The sequence below is a fragment of the Hippocampus comes genome, unplaced genomic scaffold (assembly GCF_001891065.2).
Source record: "Hippocampus comes isolate QL1 unplaced genomic scaffold, H_comes_QL1_v1.1 scaffold49, whole genome shotgun sequence".
Taxonomy (NCBI): Eukaryota; Metazoa; Chordata; class Actinopteri; order Syngnathiformes; family Syngnathidae; genus Hippocampus; species Hippocampus comes.
In genome coordinates this window covers 771,485-782,658 of record NW_017804830.1, presented here as the reverse complement: position 1 = coordinate 782,658, position 11,174 = coordinate 771,485, and the positions used below count along the sequence as shown (strand labels likewise).

Genomic DNA, 11,174 nt, shown 5'->3' with positions numbered 1-11,174 from the left:
GGGGGGGTCCTGCGGCTGGCACTGAGCCCAACTGGCAGGTCAAGCCTCGGCTGCCCGCCCCCCTCCTCCCGTCCTTCGCTCTCCGCCAGACTTCACAGCCCGCAGCGGGGCAAATCGCGCCGCCTGCCCCCTCCGGCGAGCCCACACAACCCCGGTCCGACCTCGTCCACGTCAAAGTCAACATTCCCACAGCCCTCATCTATCGGCTCGTTATTCCATCGGCATTTTGCCGCCTTTCGACGACTTTCCGGGCCCCTTGGGCGCGAGGGTGCGAAGCCCATCGAGCTAGCGGCAAAAGCAACGGGCGCTCGCAGATGTGGAAAAGGAGGGCAGGCAAGAAAACGGACGGAGCGGCGCGGCAACTTCTCGCAAGTCACCGTCGAGGCCGAGCGACTCACCGGCGAGTCCGTGAACGACGAGCAGCGTTGCGAAAAGTCCGTAAAGCGGCTCCATGGCTTCCGAGGACTAGACCGGACCGAGGCTCGCTGTCCTCCCGCGTCCCAACTGTGGATCAAAGTCTGGCCGGCCGATCGTCTCCCCGAAAGAAGTGAAGTGAAGTGGGCTGTACCACTGCGACGGGAAACGTTTCGCCTGGAAAGGCACGGCGGGATGTACCACTCCAAGCGCGGTGAGGACGACTTCTACTTTCACTCCCAACCCTCGCGAACGCGTTGAGTCAAAACGTAGCTGCCACACCACGTGACGAATGCGACCTTTACGGACACCCACTTGAACGACTTGAGAGCGCATCCGTGTGGACACGTCGATCCAACGAGATAAACGTTCATCACCAAAAAAGAAGCTCGCTTTCAAGTTGGAACGTGATGAAAGTCACGTTTTAACAAAGCTTGATGAGAGGACTTTAAAAAAACACAGTTGTGACACAGCGTCGTCGTCGAGGGTCAACGAGCCTTATTTAAAATTCACAAATGTCGAAGAAAGACATTAAAAATGTTTTTTTTTTTTAATCGCGATTTTTTTCCAGTGGTGTGGATCAGTGGGCAAATGCAGCTGTACACGCCTTGAGAGGCGGTCACGTCTTTCAGGTGTTGTCAGAGAAGCTGCAATAAAAGAAACGCGTTGCAAAATGAGGAAGTGAAAGTTAATCGAAAGCCCAGGAGATTGCTTCCTGAAGGACGATACTGCACCGTCCGCACTTGACGATAAACGAAAAGCCTTCAAGCTCCGAAGTTGACTTCGGTGTTGTTGCCGTTTCAAAACACATTTTCCCTCAAGAATGAATTCCGTCTTCATCATTCATGTGGATGCTCAAAGTCAAAACAGCGGAGGCGACTGCGCCTTTTCGGGAGGGTGTCATGACACTGTTTTGTGGGTCTACTCGTGCCAGACGTACCCACCAAATTTCGTGTGGCGAACTATAGGGATAAACGACTGGGGGCTGGAAAAAAAAATAAAAGCTTTAAAGACAAGTTTTTCTTTAAAGGAACCTTGATATGGCCAAAATGAGCCAAAAACGGCGGCTTCAAACGTCCCCGCTGAGTCTTTTTTGTGATTCTACTCAGGCTAGACAGAGCTACCAAATTGCATGTGGCGAAACTGAAACAGGCTTCGGGAGCTGAGTTTCCCCGCCAGATTCAAGCGCTCCAATTTGTTTTTGAAGGTGCTGCTGGAAAAGAGGAGCCCAGAATGGCCGCCTAAAAGCAAAATGGCTGACTTCTTTTCGGGAATGGCTTCTTGTGGCTCTGCATTGCAGGACGGCCTTGGTGGCGGCCTGCAGCCCAACCGGTCATTGTGACTAAAGCGTGAGCTTGGATTGCGTTTGCTGTCTCTCTGAACACCCTCTGGTGGCTTCTCGTGAACCAGAGAGCGCGTCAATTGCCCTTCTCCGCAATTAATGCAAGAAGCTCTTCCATTCTGGGGCCAATTTGAAGAGCAACAACACTCATCAATCTCCCGCGCGCTTTCATGGGGCTTTGGAATGATGTGTTGATTCCCGAAGAGCCAGAAAAACGTCACACTCAAAACTTGGCACTTGAAAGAGCTGTGATGTCTCAAATCCCGCAAGACTTCAGCTCAATGGAAACACTTTGGGGGTTTGTGTGTTTTTGTGATGCGTGCTGATAAGCTCAAATCTAAAAAAAAAAAAAATGGTGTGTGTGTGTGTGTGTGTGTGTTTCCTAATGTGTGACCATCATACATCCAAAACCTCACAAGTGAAATAAAACCGGGAATGACATTCGCTTTGAGGCTTCAGCTTTGTGAGCAACTGAACAATTCGCTCCATGAGTGTGTTGTACTTTTTTGGGGGGGGTGGGGCTGTTTTGTGTTTTGAGATGTGATCACGTTACATCCAATAAAACCTGAAAGTCAAACAAAACGTGGAGTTCAGACAGTGAGAGGCCAAAATGTTGGGTTTTATTTATTTTTTAAAATGTTATTTTGTATTTTTTTTTGGGGAGGGGGTTCCAAAAGGTGATGACAATAATACAAAGTCCAACAAAACTTGCATGACATAAGCAAATCTTTTTGGCTTTGTGGAGATCAGAACTCCATGTGCGTCTTGTCATTTCTCTTTGTTTTTCGTCTTTTTATGATTGTGCAATGATATCCTTTGAAACCCCCGCCCCCCCTCCAAAAAAAAAAAAAAAACTCAAAAATTGAATAAAACTTCATCAAAGCAATATCATGAGAAAACCTCAGCTCAGTCAATGTTTTTCTTTGGCTTTTTTTAGTTTGTCATTTTGGTGTTTGGTTTGATTTAGTCCAGGCAGCAATGGCATCACCCCACGTCGGAGAGCGTTTTTTGCTTTTCACCTGGCGAAAACAAAGGTTTTGTGAAAACACAGCATTCCTCGCGAGTCACGCTGCTGCCTGTCGCACACTCCACACCATTTTTTTTTCTGGTTGTGGGGGGGGGGGGCAGATTTCAGTGATTCTGTTGTTTGCTTCGAAGCCTTTGTTGACGGCGTAGGATAGTGGATGCACTGAAAAGTGGATCTTCAAACACGAACGAGATAACCGCCCGCCCAACAGTAACGTTGCCCATCCCTGCTCCGAATCAACCGACCAGCTTCAGCCTCTTTGTACACGCACGAGTTCCGCAACCAGGCTCCGGCAAGTGTTTGTTGTTTTGAAAGCGCTCCATAAGGTGGAGCGGAGCAGCTTTTTGTTCTCTTTTCTGTCCCAACAACACGTGTCACCTTTTGGCATTTTGCTCTCTTCTCTCCCTTGTTCCCCGTGTCAGTTAGTCACAGATGCGGGCTTTCCAACCTGGCGTCCAGAACAGTCCGTGTGGTTCTTTTCCTCCTTTGGCCCGGAGGACATGACGTCCACAATAACATGACATGACGTCTTTCTTTTGACAGCGCCTTCACAACAGCTGAAGCTGTTTTGCGATGCGTTTTCTACGACGGAAATCAAGAAGTAAAGAATACAACAAAACATAAAACGTGGACAACAACTCTTCCTTGGTACGCCTTGGTTTTTGAAGCAGTTCAACAGATGAAAGAGAATCAAAATCTCCTTTCACCAGCGGATGAGAGACGCGACATCACACACGCCTGCCCCGAGCTCAGTTCATCCATGGCTGAAAATACAGAGATTGGTTCAATTTGCCCCGTTCCATTTCGATCCCCTTTGATTCCAAGCGCCGACTTTTTTGTTGCACATCGGCATGCGCCGACGCTCGTTTCGCCTGCTGGCTTGTGGGCACACTGCCGAAAAGGCGCGACCACTGAGCGCAGATTTTTCCCCAAAACGCCGACAACAGTGCACAGCGGGTCCGCGCCTCAAGGACAGCAAACGCCACGTGACATTTGCCACAACACTTTGAAATGCGGACTCGTCAGACCACAGCAGACTTTTCCACTTTTCATCAGTCCATCGTAGAAGCCGGCGGCCTTTCCGGCTCTTGGCTTTACATCGGAAAGTTTGAAGTTGCACCGATGGACGTAGCGCCCAACTGGATTTGTTGACAAATTAAGAACTTGTTTGGCTCCTCTCGCAACCCCCCGCCTCCCTCCCCGTCAACCGGGGGGGGGGGGGGGAGAAAGCAGAATCATTTTCACACACTTTGGCGTGAAAGAAGCTTGAGTGGAAAGCAATCACGAGTCCATTCGCCAAAAAACAAGCCAAAAGTTGTAAAACACTTTCACTTGCTGTTGAATGGCAAAGTGTCTTGAAACATTTGAAGAGGAGTGAACATGTTTTGACAACGGCGACATTTTCCTCGGGTGTGCGCTTAGCTGCAAAGGAAAAAAAAAAAAAAAAGACATTTCTATCTTTTCTGAGGTTATTTTGGGAGAACTTGTTTGCTCTCCGGAGAAATGCCAGAAGTGAAAAAGACAACAGTCTTGTTGTGTGTCATGTGCTCTATCTCTTGGTCAAGGGGAAACATTGGATTAAAATCTGGATTTTTGTGGGGGTTGAATCCCAAATGTTATTTTAAGGTCACACGACCCTCCTGGCCTTTGGCCTCAGTTTCGAAAAGCGCCGCAGCGAATGACGTGCCGACAGCTGAAATGAGCGACGCCGCGGCCGATTTGCTGGAAAACACGTTGCTGAGTGACTCGCGAGAGCATCGACCAAAACAAAAGCCCAAGCAGTGAAGCAAACACGCGTGGCGAAACGGACACGGTGGCGGCCGAGGGTTTCCCGAAGCACTTTTGAGGAAAACGGCGCTTGCCTTGACATTTTCGTTCCCAAGCTTGTGTATTAAGAGTCTGACACCACAAATGTGATTTTCAAACTTCCTCTGGCAATTCCAGGAAGAATTTTGGAGTGTTTCGTTTCAAGGGGAAATAAATAAGTGGGATGCACAAGTACGGGCCCTTCTATTTTGGCGTCTCGAACCGTCATGAAAAATGTAATAACAAAGTCAATTCTTGGATTTTTTTCCTTCCAAAACTGAAGCTGAACAGCTTTGGGGAATTAGAAATTGGCTTCTTGTAGTTTCAACAGTCAATCGAGGTAGAAGGCGACGTGAAGCGACACCGACATCCCAAATGAAACGCCCCCCCCCCCCTTTGTGCTATGTGTTTTTCTTGACAAGACCCATTTTTGTGCTTCTTGACCAATTGCCTTCCATTTTGTCTGGAACATACTCCTCCTCCATTTTGCACAAATACCAAGTGGCCCAAATCCTCCTCGAGATTTTGCCAGTCGAATAAGTCCGCAGAGTCAGATTCCGTGACGCTTTTATTCAACGTTGTGCAAAAAAAACAGCTCACAGCAGAGTCGACGTCCAAGACCGACTTGCAATATCGCAAACCTCCGGCCAATGTCACAACAGAAAGAACTCGCCCAATCTCCACAACGTGGGCTGAAGAAGAGCCTCGTCAATTTCCACTAGAGACCTCCACCAAGGCAACCCCGATTTGCAGCGACACGCACTGGTTTTGCCACTTGGGCCTCAGTCACCTCAAGTGGCCATTCCCTGCTTCCAACTTGTGGCAGCGGCGGCCTCCTCAGTCCTCTCGGAGGTAAGCTTCAGGCACGTCTTCCTCGCTCTTCTCCAGAGCGGCGGCGCGCTGGGCGCCGGCTCGGATCTCCAGGGCTTTGGCCTCAGCCAGCTTCTTGTCGGCGTCGCGGGAGAATTTGCGAGCCTCCTCCGCCTGGGAGCGGGCCACCTCGATGTTGCTCCGCATGGCGACGGACGCTTGCTCGGCCCCTGCAAACGCTCGGCGTCACAACGTGCATCGGCCAGTCGTGAGCGCTCATGTCTCGCCCGTGATTTGTCGAGAGCAAGAATTCGACGGGGAGCTCAAGCCCAAATTTCATTTGGCGAGGATACTTTCTCGCTACGTTAGCCGGTGAATGTTGTGTCAAGCGCTTTGCTACAGCTGTGCCGAATGCGCTACATCAATAAAGATGGGTTGTATCACAAAGAAAGAATAGCTCTCCCAAAATTGCCATCAAAGTTGTGTCATGTTCAGGAAAAATACGCTATCAGGATGCAAATCGTTACAAGGCGTTGTTTTGACATGACCTACCACGAGGCAGAAACTTTTCAAAGGTTGTGTGAAGCCTCCCCACCCACTTGTCTTGGAACTCCAAGCCTACTGTGCATTCCAGAAAATGGAGACGTGGGGACTTCAATTTTATTCTGCTTGAGAATCGGGGGCAAACTGATGAGCGCATTGATGTGAAACACTCTTCAAATACAACCGAGTCGGGCGGAGTTTTTGTGTCACTTTGGCGCCATCTGGTGGCAGCTCGGTGCGACTGAGTCGAGCTTCATCTTTTACGCCATCGTGTGGCGCCCACCGGCAATTACAGCAACAAGTTCGGCGCTCGTGCTCACCCCCTCGAGTTCATTTGAGAAAATCGACAAAGCACAGGAAGACTTTGAGGACTGACCTGAAAACTTTCACGCGAGACATTTCCCGCATGCTTTTTGCCCACCTGAAGCATACGCCGCTTCCGCTGCCGTTTCGCCCAAGCGGAGGGCGCTGATCCACAACGCCTCGAAACGCTCGCATTCCTCCTGTCTGTCGCTGACCTGGCAGGCAGGAGAACACGTGACATCACTCCGCCGCGGCCCGCGCTCGGCGAGTCCCGACGAGCGGAACTCACCTCCGCGCGCTGGCCGAGCATCACCTGCCAGATGGACTCCTCCTCCGTTTGGCTCAGACGCCCCAGCGAGGCCAGGTAACGTTTTTGGAGCTCGAGCAGCGTGTGCACAGCCTGGCCAGGAAAAAAAAACAAACAAACAAAACAAGCGAGCACATCTTTACACTGTTTTGCGTCCTCCATCATAGCCTCCTTTTGGAGCTTTTTGAGAGGTCTGTCAAAGACACATTGATCCTCCAAATGTCTCCTGAAATTCAAACGACACATACAGCGAGCAATGCTGCGAGACGTGAAACGTACAGTTGAGGTCCACCCAAAAAGGTTTGCAATTGCCTCGAATTGCCACAAGGTGGCGGCAAAGCATTTCTACAGGAGAAGGCTGGCTTGAAGAAATGAAGCGCCTCGCAACACTTTGCACATTGTTCCTTGGTACCAAAGTGCCACCAAAGCAATAGTTTGGACTTGGTTTTAACAGAGGATCAGTTAGTTAAAAAATATATATATATCTGTGACTAGGCTCGACTTTTAAAAGTTCAGCCCCTAAAAACAGTTTCACTTTGCCACATAGCATTTGAAAGGCTTTTCTATTCTGAGTCGAGCCCCCCTAAAAAGTTTCAAGAAGCCAACTGACACAGGAAGTCTCTCATTTTGTTTTAAAGGGCTCTTCATCCCCTCCGAGAGATTTGGTCAACTCTTGTCACCTTGACGTGCGGAGGTAGCAGATAAACAAAGTTATGAAAACGAGTAAGCTTGACGGTCGCGCGCCGCGCTCGGCGCAAACTAGTTCATAGTGCGATCGTTTTCAACTTTAGAAAGTTTCGTAACCTCATGCGGAGCAGCTGGAATTTTTGACGACCTGTTGTGCGCAAGCCAAGCGGTCCACCAGAGGAGATGCGGCCGGCGTCAAAGTTTGACCGTTTTGCGGGTCGGTATCACGCTCACCTTTGAATACTCCGTGATGGCATCTATGAGGGCTAAAGTGGTCTGCGAGAGGAACGTGGCGGAACTGTCCGTCACCAGCGAGGCCGCTCGCCTGATCAGAGACTCGTGAGTGAGGCTCGGCGCCTGCGACAACATACACCCCAAAAAGAAATAACTAAGCTTCCACAACCTTGGAATGTCGGAAACTTTCAATGAGAAGTCACGGAATGGTGTGGGAATAAACAAGAGTTGAGCAAACTGAAAATTAATTTTGAGCAGAGAACTTGCATGTCGTCGGGGAAAATACATTTCAATTGATTTTCAATTACTGTACTTGAAGTTGATCGCACACTTAAAATCTTTCAAACTTGATCAAGTTGGAGTGGAAAAAGAATCTGGAGCAATCTCCTGCTTTTAAATCGGCTCATTTGGCTCGCACCTTTGCTGGTGATAAAACAAAAGCTCGAACGCCTTCCCCAAATTTGCCAGTGAAAAGTTTACATCGACATTTCTTGGAAAAGCTTTCAGACGTTTGCCAGAATCAGCAAATGACGGCATGGTCAAAGCGCAACCGTCGCCCTTACTTGAGCGAAGGGAACGGCGCACAGCCCGCCGCCCAGCGCCGCCACCGACGTTGCCACGCTCCTCCATTTTGCCAAGGCGCAGCCCGCCGGTTTGCCGCGCCTGCGCAGCACCTGAACATTGCTCCTGCAAGCGGCCACAACACAGTTGTACTAAGTGCTTCGTTTCACAGAGGATAAAGAAAATGTGTGCCCGTGAGCATTGTATTATTGTCTGTCGGCGTGGCGCGCTCATTCGTTTTGTGTTTAAATAAATGCTGTTTGAAAGGTAGCGACGGGCCAAATGAAGCTTCCCGAACCACTGGGGAATTGATTCGGCCTAAGCTTCGTGACTCGGTGCTTCATTCACATTAGCTCTCGACTGACATCTGCTGTCCAGGGGCAAGTATAGCAGATGGAATTGTGACAAAAATAAGATTGGAGGCTCGGCAGTGACGTTAAGTCCATCCATAAGTAGCAGTAAACATAGCATAGTGAGTACAATGTTTATGAATAACCCTCAATAAATCTGAGTTTAAAACGGTCACAAATAAAAGGAAGCTCGAGCAGGGCTTTATTTACGGAAAGTCTTTCGATACTCGTATGTCATGTCCTTGTTTATCATAGTTGCTTTTTATTGCAATACTAGTGTAGCCTCGACGACCGGAGACAACTTCCTTGTGTGTTCTTGGCCAAGAAAGACGATTCCGATTCTGATTTGGCGCGCCCACTTTTGCGCAAGACGCGCTCCGAAGCCCCCTTCATTTGGCCCGAGACGACTGAAAGGGTTATTAACTGTCACGACGCCCATGCTAATTTTGTTTGCCTGTCAATGACTTTTTGCGCTGGAGGTGAGCATTAAATTAGGGAACCTTCTGAAATTCTCTGTTTTAATATGTCGAAACTTCAACAGGGAATAGCACCAAACACCTTGAAGCAAGCTGGTCAAAGTCTGATAAAAGCAGACAATTTCATATTCGATTGTCGCACATTGCACGTGCCATGATTGAAAGGAGCCTAGTTCTTCGAGAGATTGCGCAGCCTTTTAGCGCAGGTGTGCCGAAAGCGGTGGCTGGCGGGTACAAGTCAAAGCAAGACCACTTTTCTCCACTCGTTTCAGTCAAACCGCTGCACATGAACGTTCCAAAACGTCTCATCGACAACTTGCATATCGATGTTTTGTGAAGTGGTCGTTTGTCGATGAATTGTAATGGTACAGATGTTGCGTCACTGTAGGTACGTTCCAATGACTTCCGGTTTGCTTTCCGGTCGAAGCCCGTCGCTTCATTGCGCGAAAAAACAGCAGCCATTGTTTTTTTGTACACGTATTTCGTTAGATTTACAAGTAACGTCTTTATTCGGGCGGAATGTGAAGCTGAAACTCATTTAAAAAGGGACCTACCGGAGCAAACAGAGGAAAGCTGACCCCCGCCCGAGCGCGGCCATGTTGGTCCGTCCAGGAAACATGCCCCATGCCCTCCCGCTGACACTTCCGGTTTCACGACACGCGCTGCTGCCATCTGGTGGCCAGAAAACCTTCGGCGTTCACCTTCTCATCAGTTTAGGAAACGTTTCCGTGGCACAAAAGTAAACGATCGAAGAGATTCTCGGACTTATTCTCCCAGTGTAAAATTAGTCATGCTTATTTCAATTTCTCTCGAAGTATAATAATTCCTGTTCGTTTCACTGAATAAGTGGGATACAAAATTAGAAATAGCACTACTATCCAAACTACAAAGTACAACCACATCAATGATCTTGTTGTAGTTATTTTTGTCAATGCCAAATTTCTGATACCGATTGTGCAAGTGTTGCTCATTTAAAATCTGGGTTGCGGAGTATATTTTGTTTGATTTAAAAGAGTAAAAGTCCTCCAAATATTGCATTGTCATTGCCGTCTGATGAAATCCAAGACCGTGTTCAAAGTGAACAACAACTTATGAATAGTGAATGATGCCGGTAATGAGTTTCATTGGACTTTGTCGTCAATACTCAGGGTGGCATCTTTGTGTACAAAAACACATGACGACACGATTAAAAACAGCTCGAGTGGACCTGCGTAACTGCATCCCATGATGAGCAACACTTTGCACTCAAAACACCTTGCACAAACACAGTGAATAATTAATGATTGCTTTTAGGCTTTAATGAGTTTCACAGGGATTGTTTTATCTTGTGAGACCAGTGACATGGACAAAATGACTGAGGAGCGCCTTCATTCTTGGAAGACCCCCTGCCCCCGCTCCTCCACATACATACACACACACTCAGGCCCTCGAATGACTCCACGCAACCAAACATTTCAATGTCTAGCAAACACAGGTGGGTGACTGACCACCCGTCTCCTTACCAAATGAAAAACTGTGGACGTGTCCCATTGTTGGGCAGTCAGAAACACACGTTGGTTCGATGAACCCGCTGTGATTTGGACATGGAATTCTTTGTGGCCTAAGCCGCATTTGCGATCAGGTCATCGAGACTGCGAGCCATCGACTTCAGCGTTCTTCACTTGGAATGCTTTCCCAGGCCTGGTCGTGCTTCGATTGTTGTTTCGAGCAGATTTGGTTTTGTTTCATGGTTTACCTTTAAGTTTGTGCCCATCGGAGGGCTTCTCCGTTGTCGCACTGGTTGGTCATCGTGTCACAAGCTTTTTTTTTTTTTTTTTTTTTTTTTGTGCCAAGGACTGCCTCGGCGTCGGATATTTGGGTTGCCGTCACGTTGTTTTGTTTGTCATAGTGGCATATTTTGTTGTTACTTTTTGTTCGTTTTTCATGACTTTGTTTGTTCAGTGTGCCCCGTGAGTGTTTTCGTCCATACGTTGGGTTCAGTCCACCCTGCTTCTCCCGCCTCCCCGCTTTCGGGTCCACGACCGTCACGCATAACCACGACAGAGCCTTTCTGCAGCCTCTTGAGGTTCCTGGTTGTTTCTGAAACCCAACCGTCTTCAATAAGGACGAAGCAATTGACCTCGCCGTTCCAACACGTTTCGGAGGCGACGGTACGCGTAACTGTCATGGCGCCGTTTCCTCAAGCAGAGGTTGCAAGTTTGGCGATTTAGTTTGTTGGTCACTATGGAGAGAGGATGATGACTTGTTTACGCCGAAGCAATTCGCCCTCCCTGCCTCCCTCCCCACCTCTGAAAGAACGGCTACGCCCCCGGGC

At 48.7% G+C, this 11,174-nt stretch overlaps 2 protein-coding genes across 3 annotated transcripts in view; both read right to left on the bottom strand.

The window, feature by feature from the left end:
- The window catches only part of nectin3a (nectin cell adhesion molecule 3a), a 29,431-nt gene extending 28,308 nt beyond the window's left edge, over positions 1–1,123 (bottom strand). Inside the window, exon 1 of the mRNA XM_019867270.1 lies at positions 399–1,123. Within this exon, the coding sequence (XP_019722829.1) occupies positions 399–453 (55 nt within the window). The 5' untranslated portion in view covers positions 454–1,123. The remainder of the gene's footprint in view (positions 1–398) is intronic.
- A 4,016-nt stretch (positions 1,124–5,139) lies between these two features.
- diabloa (diablo, IAP-binding mitochondrial protein a) lies at positions 5,140–9,501 on the bottom strand. Of its 2 annotated transcripts, XM_019868391.1 has the most exons (6): positions 9,415–9,494; positions 8,037–8,160; positions 7,474–7,596; positions 6,535–6,645; positions 6,364–6,460; positions 5,140–5,629 (listed from the first exon to the last, which is right to left on the bottom strand). In XM_019868391.1, the coding sequence occupies exons 1-6, from the start codon at positions 9,477–9,479 to the stop codon at positions 5,427–5,429; spliced, it is 723 nt and encodes a 240-aa protein (XP_019723950.1). In that variant the 5' UTR covers positions 9,480–9,494; the 3' UTR covers positions 5,140–5,426. The 2 variants fall into 2 exon arrangements, with proteins under 2 accessions (XP_019723950.1, XP_019723958.1); XM_019868399.1 differs by lacking the exon at positions 8,037–8,160 and having other exon boundaries at positions 9,415–9,501.
- Positions 9,502–11,174: the final 1,673 nt, after the last annotated feature.